Source organism: Diabrotica virgifera, chromosome 9 (assembly GCF_917563875.1).
Source record: "Diabrotica virgifera virgifera chromosome 9, PGI_DIABVI_V3a".
In the NCBI taxonomy this organism is placed as follows: domain Eukaryota; kingdom Metazoa; phylum Arthropoda; class Insecta; order Coleoptera; family Chrysomelidae; genus Diabrotica; species Diabrotica virgifera.
In genome coordinates, this window is record NC_065451.1 from 213,621,578 (window position 1) to 213,640,857 (window position 19,280).

The following is a 19,280-nucleotide window of genomic DNA, read 5'->3' on the forward strand; positions in this document are numbered from 1 at the left end:
GCACAATGAAGCACGGTGCACAATGAAACAGTCAGTGCACCGAGTTATCGAAAGGTCTAGTGTAATGGGATTTTGATCGGCCTAAGAGTCCCTAGAGGCTCTCACGTTATGTAAAGAAGATGGCTTTTAGTTTTGACTTGACCTACCCATTCATCCAAGAAAATGCAACCACTGGATATTGGTGTATTTGCAACTTTTAAGACTTATTATAATGCATCTCTTGATTCTTGGATGATGCAAAACCCTGGGAAAACAGCATCAAATTATAATACAGCATCCTGCCGTGAACACAAAAAGCATGACGCTTTCCAATATTTTAGGATTCAGACAAAGTAGGATACATGTATATATATATACCTTTATATACTTTTTTCTACGAGCGTGCAAAAATGTCTACTTTTGCACACGCATTTTAGTTTAGAAAGTTTCACTTTTCCGCACGCGTGTTACTTTTCCGCACGCGGTTTTTACTTTTCCGCACTCGTGTTAATTTAGATATGTTAATATGGCCTTAAAGTAATTATAATACATGCAATAAACTAATATTTAGATATTATTTACTAATTTATTTCAAATATATCTTATTGTGTTCCTGTTTTAATGAAATTAACGCGACAAATAGATGAAATAAAATTATTTTGACATAATATTCGAAAGTCAAATCGGTAGACAATAACAGTCGTTTTGAATCATCGTCATGGAAACCAAGATCGTCTTTTTTTTTTAATGGCTTTGACAGAGCCAATTAGCCAGACTATTAAGATCGTCTTAAAACTAATTATATTGAAAGTTTGGTTTTGACAACCTTGTCAAAGAATTAATTTGTGTATGTATTTTCATATTAATTAAATTAATTGATTAAGATTTGGTAATCTTTTAAAGACTCTTAGAAAAGATATTGTTCCTAACTCTTGCAGAAAGTCTCTTTTCTGCACTCGACTGCTTGCCGAACTCCCGCTTCGCGTCGTTCGGCAAACTGCAGTCGCGTGCGGAAAAGAACGACTTTCTGCACTTGTTAGGAAAATAACTATTTAGAACCTTCAGAAATCTGTTTAAAATTTTTTCAACTATTTTTTTTTCTTTACTGGACTATATGAATTTAGTTTAAGCCCAAGAAAATTTTTTGTCGAGATCTAAAACCGCTGATTTTATTTGTATTTCTGTCATATTTTCCATGTCTCCATTGTCGTTATCCTTATATTATTTGTTAGAAGCTCATCAAAAGATTTCCTTCATTTATTTAAAACCTTTTATACTTTTTCTTCTTTGGCTTTAGATGTCACTATTAAAGCCAAATATCCTCTTTTTCTTTGTTGTTCCTTTGTATATGTTCCTAAGAGTTTTAATGATAATGATGTTATTAATTATTTACTGTTTCTTTTTGAATACATATTGGTTTTAATTTTAAGACAGTGCTTACTCTGTTCATAATATTTTAGTCTTCGTAAATACATTTTTGTATAGTACAATATCTTTTTGTATTTTTTACAAGACTTTCAGAAAAAGTTGTTTTTGCTTGCTCTGGAAAAAATGCCCACAAAAAATACACCCAACAACAAAGTGGCTAAAAATTAGAAAAAATATGGCACAAATTAAGACACATCTAAATAGAAGAAATATATGTGATTCAAAAACTGTTCAAAAAATTTAATTAACCTTTTACATACTGTTGTGATCTTACTTCTGAAATCTAATGATGTTCTCAGATGTAATTTATCTTAATTAATTAATCAATAATTATCTCATCAATCAAACAGATCAAATACCAATATAGTGTCAATCTCAGGGCTAAATTATAATATCAATTACTTACTTTCGTGGCTTCAAAGTATTTCTCAGTGGATTCCTAATCGGGATAGATAAAAGAGAATAAAATAATACACACTTACGGATTTCAATTAGAAATTATAAAAATCGTTTATTTTATCTAAATAGCAATAACTGCTTAATATTTCTTATATCTTATCTTTCTATCTTTATTTAATACAACAGTTACAAAAATGGGAATCTTATTTCTTTATGTCTCCAAATTTATTTTATTTATAATGAACTATTATGATTTATCAGTAACAAATTGATTTAGGTTTGATGAAATTTTTTTAATAGTGATTGTGTGGCTCAATTTTCAATGTGGTATTTAATACACAAACCATACATTCATGTCATAACAAATTAGACTGACCTTTACTGATGATTTGACAATGTCTTCACACAAAACACGTTTCCTATTGGCTTGGGTTGCGATCCAACGACTCGTCCAAGTCTTCCAGTAATGCCTCGGCTCCTTTGAAAACTACGCCTCGTACAGCACTCGTTCCTGCCTTCTCCTGATGCCGTGTTCCACCTTTTTTAAACACTTCAACAAACCGGGATACTCTCGGCCTATCACTCGTTCCACGATATCTTACTTTTTAATTTTCAAAAACAAAACTAACTAACCCGGCGTTTCACTTTTTTGTACACTCTTCTCGAAAACTGGACTTCGCCTCTCCTCGTTCAAAACACACTGACTCTCATTGCTCATTCATTCTCCTCCCAAAATACCCCTTCCAGCATTCAAAAATCAACCAATCCCAAGCAACTTTCAATTATCCGTATTTACCAACACAAACTTTCTTTTTTCTAAATATCTTAATGGATTTCAAGAAAAAATAATATTCCCCATTTCAATTTTATTTTCCACATTAACCCTCTTTACAAATTTAATAACCTATTATCTTATTTGCTAGAATATGAATTATCGGTGGTTATTCACACCTTTCCACGAACACTTTCTTTTTAAACATCACTCTAATTGTTTACTTGAGTCGTATTGTTCCTGGGGTTCGTAAGCACTTCTCCGAAACACTTTCTTAAAAACTACCTATACATAATTTGTTTTATACCGGGTGTTCCAAATTTACATGCCCGCGGTCGAGAAAAACGAAAACCTTTATTTTTATTTGAATTTTAAATATAACTATAGACTTTTATTTCTTATGTCAAATAGGAATATAACAATACATATTTAATTTCTTGGATTTTTATATTGGGACATTACTTTTTTATTCTTAGTTACATTTAAAATATTATTGTTCTGAAGCTATTTATTTTCTTGTGGCATCTGAATGCAATATACAATTTTAGTTGGGAACAAGCCGCAAATTTAATTGAAATTAAATTTGACGTTTGACTTCTACTTCGAAAGTTTATTTGACGTTTTGATTTCCATTTCGGAAATCGTTATAAAAATACAAAACATTAATAAATTATACAGATTTTGTTTCTGTTGCTTAGTAAAAAATTTGTCTAATAATTTAATTTTATCTGACTCCGTCATATTGAAAATTCGCACATATTATATTGTAGGTACATTTAAAGTAAATGCCTATAAAATGATATTGCCAATATTTATGAGTTGCGTTCCTGGGATGACTTTATTGGAAAATAGTCCATTCGATTGCATAAATTCAACTTTAACTTAAGAATTCTCGTGTTTAGTGATTCCATAGTAAACTATGAGGAAAAAACCAGGAAAAAAACCTCATGCTACTATCCCGACATGGAAAGTATTTCACTATTTCGTCTTACATTTTAGTCTATTCTCAAACTTATCACCGAAGTCTGACTTTATCACACAATTGGTTTTAAAAATATCACAAGTAAATATTCCTGTAACTGTCTGTATACTATACCATAAATCACAAAAAATAAAAACCTTATCTTTTAAAAGGTAGTATATTAAAATCTCTAAAAAGGGTTATATTACAACAAAACGTGTTTATTTTTATTAATATTATGATGTAGCTTCAAATTAAGCATTATTGTTTTTATTTTATCAAAAGCATGTATATACAGGGTGGGGCATTAGTGTGACAAAAATCCAATTACTCGTTTGTCGTAAGAGACACGAAAAAAAGTTATTAAGGTAAAAGGGCACGCATAGTACCATAATTTAAAAATATTTTCAAATATACAGGGTCGTCCGTATTGAGAGGGTGACACAAACTTATGTTTTTTTTTAATAGAACACCCTGTATATTTTTATATTTTTGGATTCTCCTCGATGTTTCCTTTCTTAAAATATATGGTTTTGTAAGATTATACGAGGTAGTTTAAAAGTTAATTACGTTTTTTTGTTAATTTCGTAGCAAAATCTACACCCTGTAGAATTTTAGTGATTTGACATCAAATTTTTATTTTATGTTCAAACGATTTTTAATATAGTCTACTATTGTTAAACATTAACAGTATAGCGAAATGTTTAATTTTAGTATACAGGGTGAGTCGAAACTCGGAATGAGTATTTTCTGAGTTTTCTTAAATGGAACACCCTGTATTTAAGTATTGTAATGAAATGATATTTTATGGTACTTTTTTATTTCTTAAGCATTCCCTATACCTAAGTGCTTTAACTTGTAATTTATTCGTGATTCGTTAAGCCAAACATTAATTGTAAGAAAAATCACGTGAAATTTTATTAGGTGGCTGTGAAAATATTTAATCAAAAATAATTTTTGGAACAGAAAATACGTCATAATCTAGTCTGATCCTTAATTTATTACTATTGGATGAAATATCCAAATAAATTCGTAGTTAAAGTTGTTGGTGCGCAAAATATTAATAAAAACATACAATATTCTACCTAGTCGGCTATGGCACTAAATTTCCTTAAAAATTTGACATTATACTATTTTTACAGATCCAGTTGCTTTGTTACCATTACTAATATGTATTTTTCTTATGAGAAACTGATTAATAAGATTTTGGTGCTAGTGGAATATAACAAAAATGTGCTACTAGCAATAAGAATTTTTCATCAGAAATTCCCTGATAGACGACCACTAAGAACAGAAACGTTTAAAAATATACTAGAACGGTTTCAACGGACTGATCACTTAGATTATGATAAATCTGCTCGAATAAAAACTATTGTAAGTGAAGAAAACAGCAATTAATGTAATCCTTAGTGTCACTGAGGATCTGCATATTAGTACAATCGTTCTTACAATCTAAGTATCTAGCCTGTTGAAACCGTTTTAGTATACTTTCAAAAGTTTCTCTTTTTGGTTATCGTCTATCAGGGAATTGCTGATGATAAATTTTTATTGCAAGTAGCTCATTTTTGTTATACTCTCCTAGCACAAAGCCATTTTAATCCGTTCCTCATTAGAAAAATTAATATTAGTAATGGTATCAAATCAACTGGAACTATATAAATAGTATAATGTCAAATGTCTAAGCATATTTTGTGTCATAGCCAACTAGGCAGAATTTTGTATGTTTGATTCATATTTTAAGCACCAACAACCTTAACTACGAATGTATTTGGATATCTCATCCAATATTAATAAATTAAGGATCAGGCTGGATTATTATGTATTTTTTTTTTCGAAAAATTACTTTTGATTGGATATTTTCACGGCTACCTAATGAAATTTTATGTAATTTTTGTTGCAATTAATGCTTGTTTAAAGAATGACGAATAACTTACAAATTAAAGCACTTAGGTATAGGGAATGCTTAAGAAATAAAAAAATAAAATATAATTTCATTACAATACTAAAATACTATTTAAGAAAACTCAGAAAATACTCATTCCGAGTTTCTACCCACCCTGTATACTTAAATTAAACATTTTGCTATACTATTAATGATTAACAGTAGTAGACTATACTAAAAATCGTTTGAATGTAAATAGAAAATTTGATGTCAAATCACTACAATTCTACATTCAAATGAGTACTATGGGGCTTAATTTTTACTTTAAAAGTTAATTTTATATAAATAAAAAAAAATTTATTTTTAATTGAGTTGTAATGCGAAGGCAAAACAATCTTACTTTTCAATTAGAATACGGAGCGCAGTCCAGTCCTCTGAATCGCGATTTTCGGCTCATATTGGAGCCTCATCGGAAAGAACGTAGGCTTGTTCTCCATACTCCAATTGATCAGCACCGAGAGCTTTTCCCACCCATTGCAACTGAAGTGAAAATATTAGGTGACTAGCGTCATCTGGCAATTAAAAGATGAAGTTTTCGATCCTAATAGATCCGTATTCTAATTGAAAAGTAAGATTGTTTTGCCTTCGCATTGCAACTGAATTAAAAATAAAATTTTTATTTTATTTTTATATTGGTCTTTACTTCTTCGAGTAACTAGGTAAATTTTCTGTTGGAATTTACAAGCTGAACAGACGGGGTCGTGAATTGTAAGTTTTTTGAATTCCCTCTTGTCTTCTTCGCTTCAGCATCCATTTGGCTTGCAAATTTTAGAAGCCTTGGTGGTGTTACCAAGGAAATGGACCAATAAGTTTTCAATTTAAAAATATTTTAGTAATATTTTAATATTTTTTAAATATTATTAATAATGCTATTAGGATCGAAAAAGAAATTAATTTTATATGTTGTGTATAGATTTCTATCGTTTTTTTGAAGTTATACTTCTTTACCGGCGATAGAGGGTGATTTTTTTATATGTTAAAACCTATCAGCCCGGCGCATGCGCATTATAACTTTGTTCTGATTGGATGTTCAAATGACATGTCAAAAATTATCCGATATGGCAGCTGTGGTTTGGAGGTAAAGGTAAAGGTAAACAAATGTATAATATATTAGTTTTATTGTTGTGAGGACAGAAACAAAAAAGTTTATAATATTGTAGTGACTTTTAAATAGTTTTTAAAAGCAACAGGTACGTAATAATTGTTAATGTATCATGGGTATAAACCTACCTATTTGATCTGCCAAAATACATAGTATGTAATACTTTTATTTATATAATTTGATTACCATCAAAATTTCTATCAATATTCACGTAATATATTGTTTTTTTACTCTATGTTTTGTTGTATTTTTTCAATTCTAAATCATTTCAATTCAAAATTAAAATAATTTGATCAATTTTCAAAATATCAAAATATCACAAGTTTAATCCGTTTAGTTAGTCGATCTTCGTAAATAATGACACATAGTGTCCGTGGCTAAGCGGAGAAGGCGAATGAATTCCAATACCAACCGCTCTTATCAGCGCTGGTTCGAGTCCCAATAGAAACTTTCTTTTTTGTTTTTTTTAATACATTTTATGATTGTAAGTATATTTATTATATAATTGTATTTTCAGAAAATACGTATTTAGTTAAAAAAATTTTCGACAATTAATGTTCAGACATCATTTGTGGCTGGTTTAATGTGTTTGTGTGTGTTTTATTCTTTTATTATTTTAATTTTTGGCACTGTTCTAATAAAAATGTTTGAGAAAGTAGTAAGTATAAATTAGTTTAATATTTAAACAAAATATAAATAAAAAGTATATTAATTTCGTTTAAATCGTATAATAGAAGTATAACTTCTTACGTGCGTACAAAGTACACACACATTCTTTTTTTTTGTTTTGTTTTAATTTTGAGAAAAACTAAAAACCCAAAAAATTAAACTAGCAATACCAAGTATTTTAAAAGTAAAGAAAGTTGTTTATATTATTTAAAATAAAAATGGCATTACAGTCATTACACAATACAAAAAAAAAAACAACAACACATCACAGTTTGAAAAATATATTCTCTGATTTTGATAGTAGGACATTTTTTTATTTTTAGTTAGATTAGTATTAGCTAATTATTCGGCCGCATCTTTTTCTATTATTATTATCATTAATATATGATTCCTACTTCTACTTTACATAAATTAAAACTTTCAAGAATGAACTCCTGTGAACCTATCCTGAGAAAGATGCCCCCTCTCCCACGAGCTAAAATACACTCAAAACTACATTTCTTTTTCACCTAGATTAAAGAGTCAAGCTAAGTCAGTAAGCTTTCGGCTTTTTTACCTGTACAGGTAGACACCATTTTGTATCGTAATTAACGATATTATTGGGCAATTACAGTTGACCAGTCAAATTTAGATCGTAATTGTTCAAGTTGGGGAGGCGAATGTGGTTCTGGTCTACGTGGCTTGACTATCGCGCGAGCGGTACTCGTTTTAATAACTTCAGTTTCAGGATGGGTACTACATGTGTGGTACTGCTTTAGTTGTGTTTTGACAGAAACGAACAATTTTAACTTTTATTTATTTATTTATATATTAATCTTTGAAGATGTTGTCTGGTGGCTATATATTGGAATTGTGCAATGTTTTTTATTCTGGACAGGTAAGTAGTACCTACTGTTATTAATTTCTTGTTGACATATTTTCATACATTTAAACATAGTACATACCAAATAGTACTGTAGTTGGACCGTCGGATTGCAATATGAAATTCAATCACCATTTTATCCGTTATGTCTTTTAGAGTTAGAGTACTGAAAATTCGATATGAGATAAGCAAAGAGGAAGGAAAATTTAGAATTGAACCAGGTTCGATTTTGTGAAAATCGAATTTTCCTTCTTTTCCGCAACTTTTTCTAGGTAAAATTTATCGTTTTCACGACCTGTCGTTTTTCCTTTTGTTGGCAGGTTCCTTATAGTGAAAACTAACAAACTGTCAAGTGGCATGAAGGGGAAAATAATGGACACTGACCAATTAAAATTACATGTTTAGGTCATAATTGCACCCATAGAGCAATAATACTCCTTCTGACAAAATTTAAAAAAATAGAATCAATACTCCTCTCTCGATATGTGGATACAAATGACATAAGACATAAGGAAGAAAATCGTCGCAGCACATGCCATTTTCTTTACAAAAGAAAATTCAATTTTCACGCAAATTTTTACTCTCTTTATGATATCATCAATCTTTTAGTACTTTCAAAGGCATATAAAGGCGGGTTAACATTACTAGTGAATCCAAAGTCAGGCAAATATGCAGGCTGAAAAGGAAGATATATGCGCATATATATGCATATTATTTGTGTCCAATATGCATGTATATGCATTTATTTATGTCAAATATGCATGTATTATTTGTGTCAAATATGCATGTATGTACATAATATTTTAAGTATGAAAGTTGCTGTGGTACTATTTTATTTTTCACCAATTCTGTGAAAAGTATAAATGGTTCGGAAGAATCTTGGCTTCAATTCAGCAAAAATTTCTGCACAAAACATTACAGCCTCTAATCAAGTTCTCATCCAGTAACAATATGTTTTGGTGGAAGAGGAAGATTCGGCAAATGTTCTTTATACAACTGATACCTTATAGGTGCCTTAAGAAATATTTTGTTCATATTTGAGATAAAATTATTAACAAGAGGAAATTTATTTCTAATTTCTTCTGCGACCCTATTTAAACTATGTGCTGGGCAAGTTGTATGTACTAAACGAGGATAAAAAATTTTCAAATTGCTTCCTACTTTAACCATGTAAGGTAGGTACAGCATCTGACAGATAAATAAAAATTTTTCGTTGGGAACAGCTAAAGGAAGAAAAAAATTGCTAAACTGTCTTGCAAAAACCTTAAAACTGTTACTGAGTGCGTTAGTTTTATTCAACTTCTTGGTAGCAATTAAATGCGATTTACAAGCTTGCCCATTTTTAAGAGATCCGATTAATAAATGTGCGATGTAACGTCCAGAACATTCAATTGTTTCATCCACACATACATAAAAATAATTGTCTCCTATTGTCTCTAATTTTATGTTACTCAGTACCGCAGAATATACCTAGAGAATCGACCTCGTTTCTTCTTAAGCTTCTTTCACTAGGAATATTCGATTTGCAGTATTTTCCAAGAAATCTTCGCAAATTTTCATTTGATAATGTGGACAAAGATATATTTTAGCTTAAAAATTCTTCGAACAAATCATCATTAAATGTTTCTTGCTCACTTGATTTCCGATTAGTTGATTTTAAGCCCCTAGATATCGAATCTTGCTTTTCTCCCGATTCTAATTTATTTTTTTTACCGGTTTGTAAAGCAGTTTTGCAATGCTGGACTATTTGAAATTTTTTTTCGCATGGAATCTGCAAAAAATTCCTACAGTAAACTAAATAATTTTTAGATCGAGGGTTATTTAAAGCATTTTAAATTTAAAATATATATTTTTTGATTTTCTTATTATTTTTATGCAATTTAAAATAATTTAGGTTTACTTTGTATTTACTTACTTCATGCTGATTATAATAATTTTCCCATATCAATGATCAATTCTGGATGCCTTGATCCACACAAAAATATCAGGTACGAAGGTATTTGTACCATGAATAAACAAATTCGCTTTAAAAACCTATTATATGCACTTTATTTTTAAATATACCAGTATATGCAAAATTCAAAAGAAACTACAAAAATATACAAATGCATATGCATATGCACTATTGCATATTTGCCTGACTCTGGGAACGTGGCTCACGCGTACGTATTTCGCCCGTGCTATTGGTAAATATTTTATTATCTATTTTTAAACTCGAGCAGTTTTGTATTTATGCAATGCATAAATACTAATTTACTGCTCGAGTTTGAAAATAGTAAAATATCTATCCATAGCAAGGGCAAAATACGTAAGCGTGAGCCACGTTCGTTATTCACTAGTAATGTCAACCCGCCTTTAGGGATTAAATCATTGCTAAACTTCTATTGAAAGCAGACAGTCAAGTTATTAAATACGTTTACTTAGAATATGTTTGACAGGAATAAATGACATGATTTATATCAGTAAGGTGTCCTACCAAAATTTCATGAAATATAGAAATAAATGAAATTCTTTAATAAAATACTAAAATATACTTCCATTAAATCTAACAAAACGGATTCAAACAAACTGAAAATGCTTTTAATGTGCAATTATATCATTCTAATTTAAATGTTATGAACTATAAACGCAGTTTACTCTTGATCGAAATTCATATTTTTTATATATCTCGTATAAAATTAATAAAATTTTACATATGATGGTTGCATCATAAATCTTAGAACATGAAGAGCTTTTTATGAAGAATAACTTTTCTTCGTCAAATTAAAAATAAAAGAGTTATAAATGAAAATGTTGCTGGTATCCATAATTTGAGAAAAATCTTCAAATATATTTTTCCATCATAGTTTATTTTTTAACCAGGACGAGTAAACTAAAAAGACAGATTCACACCCAAGAAAGTCACTAGAATAATAACCAAATACATCTTCTTTTTTGGTTGATCTAGTCGGCCCTCAATGGTAACCCATAAATATTATATTAAATTAATACGTCGCTAAAGAGTTCGAAAAGCAACTGCTTTTTATATAAAAAATAAAAGCAGACTAACAATAAAAAAATTAAAGGAGTAACACAGAAAACTCAAAAATCGCCGATATAACTTAATTAACCTATATAATGGCAGAAGTGTCAAAATTTGATAAATGTCATTAGTATCAAAATTTTATAACAGTGCCGTAAACTTGCCTGCGGTTGGACCAATTACAAACAAGCAATACAGCGCGGTAAATTTGAATCACTCCTCTTGGTTAAAAAACAAACCATAGTAAGATGTAATTGCACATATCAGACCATAATTGTTTATACCAATATTCTTTCATATACTGTCGGTTCGCTAAACTCACACACAATAGGTTAGTGATTTTAGTCAATAATTTTGCCAATTTGGCAAAAAAAATAATTACTAATTAGTTAATAATTACTAAATAATTAGTAAATTTGTCAATTTTTTCAAAATTCGCAAAAACAAAAAAATTACCTACTAAAATCACTAGCCAGTTGTTGTGTCGAGTTTAGCGAACCGACTATATTTTAATTTCATAGCTAGTGTGACCAACTAGCCCGAAAAATCCGGGACATGGCCCGAATTACGAAGTCGTGTCCCGGCGTCTCGGACAAGGCTTTCGGGCCATCCGAATTTTCAACTATTTGGTAAAATTCTATTTTGAATTTTATTCTTCTAAGCATTCACATCAAATGAGTGTAATACTAATACCAGTATTAGTGGACTTTTTTCATTTCTGTATTTTAATTATCGTCTTCTGAAAAGACAATAATTATATTTTTGATGGGATTAAGCCGCAATTGGTTGTAATGATAATTATATTTTTATATTAACCTAAGATGATATATATTTACATGGAAATCCAACATCAATTGATTTTCAAATTTTTGCTTTTTTGAGAACGATTTCCTGATTGGAAGTCGAAACGTCAAAAACTATCAAAAATGTAATTATCATTACAGCCAATAATTGTGGCTTAACCCCAACAAAAATAGCATCGTCAACATAAGAATGTTAAATAATCAATAAAATGATGATATTAAAATTCTACATTTAAAAAAAATGGCCCGATTTTCGTTGAAAATCCCGGATTTTAGATACTTTTTCAGCTTTGTCCCGAATTTGACAGAATTGGAGTTGGTCACACTATTCATAGCAAATGGAACAGTCCATTTATCATAAAGGGGAGACCGCATACTCGTATAAACCTTTTTGAAGCTGTTAATAAATTATTGCTTTTAAAATATACTCAAATTGTATTTTTGAACATCTTATTTATTTTATACCTATAATAATTAAATTCACTATCAAATGTCATTGATGTTTTATTAATACTTAATTTAAAATTCAGTTTGACATTCACGAAGTGTCAAACTCAAATGTAAATAACCTATTATGCTTTGCTTAACAAATCGAGATTAAAAAACTAGCCTACTTAATAGCAACGATTTCAGTTGGACGTGTATAAAATAACCCGATTGTGACGTCACATTTTAGACTTTGGGGTCGATTATCTCGAAGACTAGAAGTATCGAAATGCCGTTTTCAGATTTGGATTCAGAAGAAAAAACTACATAAGAATCCATCGATAAATCTGATCTGAGCATTGCAGGAGCGGCAACGCAATAACACACAGACTTTTGCGAATTTATACACGAAATATTTTCGTTGAAAATCTTTAGGTTATTGCGTATGGATAATAATATAACAGATGGTATAAATACAAAACAAAACATCAAAGGAATTGTACGTAATAAAAAAAAACAAACAAATAGAACCTTAGAAATATCTGAAACATTTGCCAAAAAAATATTAACAATAAAGGATTCATACAAGGTGTCATTTCGAAATCGTATAACCCTCTATGTTTCGAAACCTACAAGGAATCTAAAAAAATACAAAAACTCATATAATTTAACTGACATGCTTCTTTACTATTTTATTCGATATTCGGAGGAAAAAATTACCATATTGGAAGAGAACTTCAGTTTCGTTCAATGCAATTCTTTACAATTATATCATAAGATATTTTTGATAACTAATCAACTTTACAGTTTTCACCAGATTTCTCACAAAGTGCTAAAAAGATAGATCGAGCATGTGTTTTTTTTTTCAGTACTTCAACGGCTCTTAAAATGAAATATCTCTCAATCCCACTTTCCACTTAAAATTGAAGGGCTTAAAGCAAAATGCCTTTAGTCCATTTTTATCAAAAATTGAGTTAGCCATTTTTAAAATTGCTTTACTAGTCCATTTTTTCACGGTTTTTGCTCAGAACTTTTAAAGAACGGCTTCGATTGACATGAGATTTGAAATAGGCATAGAAATCATGTCAAAGAAAAAAATGGTAATATAAATATAATATTATAGTGCCGATGTGTGCTTTTACCCAAGGGGTGAATGCCTTTAAATAATTCCCGAAATCGATAGAGACTTTATAACAAAAAATGATATACAGTTACAGACGTTTCTCAGTTAGGTAATATAATATTCTAATTCTAGATTACAAACTATTCACGCTTAAAATTTTTGATTTCCTACCTAAAAAGTGCATGTTTTTGGGTGGTTTTTAAAAAATAACTCAAAAAATAACAAATCAAAAACGTTTTTTAGAAGCGTTCTGGAGGTATTAAAAGAACTAATTACAAGGCGCCATCTTTAAAGAGCTCTAGCTCCCTTAAGAACATTTTCGGACTAGGTGAATTGGTTAAATTTTCTTAAAAGTATCTAAGGCATATAAGGTCTTCGTTAGTCAGGAGAGTTTCTGAACTCTCTGTATTGTTATGATCTGCTTTCTATTACTTTTATATTAATTATTATTTATTTGATCAATTATTTAATTAACGCAAATCATACATAAAAATATTAAGAAAAAATCTCAGGGTGCCTTTTGTCAAAAAAAATTTAATTAAATTCTCTTAGGTTATACTTATCCTTTCTCGTGGCTTCAGTATTTCTTAGTTGATTCTTATCGGGATAAAATAGAAAAAGGAAATAAATAGAAAAATCATAAATAAACACATACAAATAACTTTATTATCAAAAGCAATGCTCTATAAATTTATCAATTAAATCCTGTGGGCATAACTGTCCAAAAGAAACTAAATTAATCTAATTCAAACAAATATTTATCGCTTTGTTCTTGATACCCTTAAGGTGATACAGTAGCGATCAACAGGTAGCCAAAACGCGTTCCAAGATTGCGGCTGTAATTTTGAATATTTTTTCGAGATATTTGGCACATGTATTCGTAATATAATAAAGAATGGCGGTACAGAGCCTAATTTGAAAAATATATTAATATGTGGAAATTACTCTGTAATTAAATACAATATTAAAAAAACGAGCCTGTACCGCCATTAGGAAGAACAAAAAAAATACACTTTCTTCAAATAAACGTTTTTATCCGATGCCTAGATTTTGTGTCATTTTGGAACTACTAATAAAATAAAAAATTTTAGTAGTTCCAAAATGACACAAAATCTAGGCATCGTATAAAAAAGTTTATTTGAAGAAAGTGTATTTTTTTGTTCTTCTTAATGGCGGTACAGGCTCGTTTTTTTAATATTGTATTTAATTACAGAGTAATTTCCACATATTATTATATTTTTCAAATTGGGCTCTGTACCGCCATTCTTTATTATATTACGAATACGTGTGCCAAATATCTCGAAAAAATATTTAAAATTACAGCCGCAATCTTGGAACGCGTTTTCGCTACCTGTTGATCGCTACTGTTTCCTCTTAATAAAAAACAAGCTAAACAAACAAATTTGGTATTCGCAAATTACTTATACTTCCTATTAAATTTTTGAAATGTTGGAATCTTAAATGCATATGCTTTTACGTAAAAAAATTTAACTTTTGATTATAAAGAAAATCTATCACATAGGTTATTGACTGACCTTTTTGATTCACACACAATGATGTCTCCTCTTGACCCAAACAGCTCCTCCTTGTTGATTATGTTAGGCTACCAATCAAAGCCCTCTCCGTTCTCAGCAAACAATCCAGCAGGATACCAGCAACTATTTCTCCAAAACACAAGCTAGGCCTCTTTTTGCCAGCACTCGTTCAATAAACTCCAAAACTCTCTTTCTCTCAACAATAATCTCCTGAGACCCAAGTATCTTTTTACTTGGTGTCACAAGTAATTTTAATAACGATAATTCTTGTAACTTACTCTCTTGGACTTTACAGAATCAAAGAGGTATTTCTTCTCGATTTGATTTGTCTCTCGTTCCACTTTTCAGCTACTCTCACTATCAAAACAACCACTAGTACTTGCTTCTGAACTACTCACGAAAACTTTTGACTGCTCTTCTCGAATGCCGGTAACACAATCATCTTTTCTTTTCCAAACTGTCTGAAAATTCAACCTTCTCTCCTTCCCATTCCAAATTGCCAAACCAATCAGAGACATTTTTTCTTCCCCATTCTTTTTTTCATTCGAAACACCCACTCATACTTTCAAAAATATTCCTACCATCATAATAATTACTTTCGGGAAATTCTACAAAATTTACTCGGGGTTAAACAAAAAGAGATTAAAATTCCAAACTTTCTTTACCTTAATTTTCTAAGAACTAATTACCTATGGCTTCTACCTTTCCCGTAATAAACAATCGGTTTAAAATAATAATCCTAAATAACTTTCACTTCACTTTTATTTACAAATGTTTTTAATATTCTTCATGGAAAATTTCATTAAGGAGAAACCACCTTGCGTGAAAGCTAACTTCTAATAAATATTTACAAATCAATATACAGGGTGTATCAAATTTATGTGCCCGCGTTATATAAAAAAAATAAAATTTTTATTCTATCTTTGATTGATAAATTGAAACACAATAGTATATCAGTTATTTTTATTTTTTTTTGTCTTTTATTCGCTCATTTATTTACATACAGTACTAACTTTGAATATATTTGTTTACCAAAATAAGGTTTCCGTAAACCCCTTTCTACTTCCGGTTTATGAAACCTTTCATCTGTGTAAACGTATTTATCCAGCACAGCACACCTTTTCCTTTTGGTAATATGTATTTTCAATATATTAATAAGTGAAATGACCAAATTATCATCATCATCATTGGCTCTACAACCCATGGTGGGTCTTGGCCTGTTCCAGAATCAACTTCCACTCCTTCCTATCCTTCGCCTTGGTTTTCCAATTTTGCACTCGCAAGTCTTCTTCCACCTGGTCCTTAAATCGTGCTCTGGGCCTGCCTCTTTACCTCACTCCATCCGGTCCTTGAATATAAATGGGTTTCGACAGCTCCATCCAATTCATTCTCTCTTAGTGATTTAGCCACCGCAGCTTGTTTATTTTGATAGATCTACCAATACTAGGCTCACTATAAAGGTGGTACCTAAAATAATAAATGATGGTTTTGCTTGTTTTCGATTCAGAGGTTTGCACACCAGCTAGACAGGCTGTTTCTACCATTTCAGGCGTCTTCAGTAGCTTTTGTTAGCGTGCACACCTCTGAATCGAAAAAAAGCTCCACCATTATTTTAAAGGGAATCTGAAAAATAATTCAAATTTTCATTAGACTCGATACAGCGACATCTCATAACAAATTGAAGAGTCTCAGATGCAGAATCCACCAATTTAATAAAAATTAAAATGGTAAATAGTAGTTTAAACCTGAGACTTTTCGCGTTGAAAGTTTTTACTGGTACATCCTTAATCTGCGACTTTTTCAATTAATAAGACAGCAGACGACGAATATAGAAAACGAAAGGGAAACGATCACATTCCGCCTTTATTCGTCTAGGAAAAGGACAGCAGAGGAACTTTCAGTACTCAAACCGAGTAAAGGAAATAAAATAATAAATGATGGTTTTGCTTGTTTTCGATCCAGAGGGTTGTACACCAGCTAGACAGGCTGTTTCTACCATTTCAGGCGTCTTCAGTAGCTTTTGAAGCTTTTTCAGATTTCCTTTAAAATGATGGTGGAGCTATTTTTCGATTCAGAGGTGTGCACGCTAACAAAAGCTACTGAAGACGCCTGAAATGGTAGAAACAGCCTGTCTAGCTGGTGTGCAACCCTCTGAATCGAAAACAAGCAAAACCATCATTTATTATTTTATTTCCTTTACTAGGTTTGAGTACTGAAAGTTTCTCTGCTGTACTTTTCCTAGACGAATGAAGGCGGAATGTGATCGTTTCCCTTTCGTTTTCTATATCAAATCCTTCATTTGGCAAAGACAGAATATTCGATTAAATTAAAAGCAGCTAAAAGTAGTCACTTCATGAGACAGTTAAACGAATCATCAAATAAAATAAAATGTATTTGGCATTTAGTAAACTTAACAGTCGGGAAACAAAACAACTCAAAAGTACCTAGTGATAATAATAATAATTTAGCAGACAAATTTAACCACCATTTTGTTGAAATGGCTCCAAAGTTACTTGCTGCTTTGGATCCTATTAAAATAGGTGGGTTTACATCAGCATAAAAAAACCGTAATAGTTGTTCTATGTTTTTATATCCAACTAACCCACAGGAAATAACTAGTGTAGTCGGAAGTTTTAAATCCAAACAGTTGTGGTTTTGATCAGATTTCCCCTAAGTTATTAAAACAATGCATTCACGCTTTCGCAGATCCACTGACGGATATTTGTAATGCCTCTTTTCAACAAGGAATATTTCCTAGTATGTTTAAACTGTCTATTGTAATCCCTTTATTCAAAAGTGGTGATAAAGATGACCTTAACAACTACCGTCCCATAAGTCTCTTATCTGTGTTTTCAAAGATAATTGAAACTCTGGTTTATACTAGAATAAACGCATTTCTAAAAAAGCATAGTGTCTTGCATAATTTTCAACATGGTTTTACATCTTCTAAGTCTACAACTACAGCTCTTGCAAATTTCGTCAGCTTAGTGTTGGATGCTTTGGACAGACGAGAGAAGGCATGTGGTTTATTTCTTGATTTGTCCAAGGCTTTTGATACTTTGGATCATAATTTGTTGCTAATAAAACTTGAGGGGATTGGTATTCGTGGTGTAGTTCTAAAATGGTTTACTTCCTACCTAGAAAATAGAAGACAAAAAGTAAAGATAACATCTAATGGACTTAAATACGAATCAAACACGTTGGATATCCATTATAGTGTCCCTCAGGGTAGTGTATTGGGTCCTCTACTTTTTATAGTATATATTAATGATATAGCTTTGATAACTAATTCACTGAGTGGAGTTAACATCATCAGTTATGCGGATGATACCAACATTCTAGTCACAGCAACATCCAATCAAAATTTGCAAAATAAAACTACACAGATACTATCCACCATCAACAGTTATTTTTTATCCAACAAACTAGTTTTAAATGAAGATAAATCAAAGTATATGATTTTCACGTCAAATAATTTATTAAACCATCAAGCCACTATACAAGCAGCAATAGATAAAACAGACTGCACGAAGTTGCTGGGGGTTCTGTTAGACAGTAATTTTAAATGGTCAAACCACATTTCTAATTTGAAATCCAGATTAAGTAGCGCATGTTATGCATTGAGAATTCTTTCACGTCTCTTTAATACATCAATATTAAAAACAGTATACTTTGCCCATTTTTACTCAATAGCCAAATATGGCATTGAAGTCTGGGATTGTACCTCTGAATTAGAGCAGATATTCGTACTTCAGAAAAGAGCTATTAGGATAATATATAAAATGAAATTTAGAGATTCTTGTAGAGGTATCTTTAGACAAAATAATATTCTTACAATTCCTAGTCTGTATATATTTTCGTGTATAATGTATTTACATTGCAAAATTTATGAATTCAATAAATTTCAATTTAACCATATTTATTCAACAAGATTCAGAGACAATCACTTTATGCTTCCACAGCATCGTTCTGTTTTGTTGGAAGGTAGCACACATTATGCAGTCATAAGTTTCTTTAACAAATTGCCAATAGATATACGAATGAATTTACATCAGCCAAACTTTCGGAGGTGTGTACATCAATACATTTGTGAGCTAGAGCCATATTCTACAAATAACTTTTAAGTATGTTTTGTCGTATTTATTAATTTATATACTTTTAATATGTACATTATATATGTCTGTAACTTTGACTTGTCTCATACATGTACAACTTTGTATAATGTCGCATGTGATGAATAAATTTGACTTGACTTGA

At 30.5% G+C, this 19,280-nt stretch overlaps 1 protein-coding gene across 2 annotated transcripts in view; it reads left to right on the forward strand.

Moving 5' to 3' along the window:
* Positions 1-19,280, forward strand: part of LOC114337362 (ATP-binding cassette sub-family G member 5) — a 117,808-nt gene that overhangs the window by 52,852 nt on the left and 45,676 nt on the right. The window contains exon 1 of one of the 2 annotated variants that reach the window (XM_050662526.1): positions 7,790-8,129. The exons of the other annotated variant lie outside the window; for it this stretch is intronic. Within the exon in view, the coding sequence (XP_050518483.1) occupies positions 8,076-8,129 (54 nt within the window). The 5' untranslated portion in view covers positions 7,790-8,075. Of the gene's footprint in view, positions 1-7,789; positions 8,130-19,280 lie in introns of those variants that run through there. 2 annotated transcript variants of the gene reach the window in all.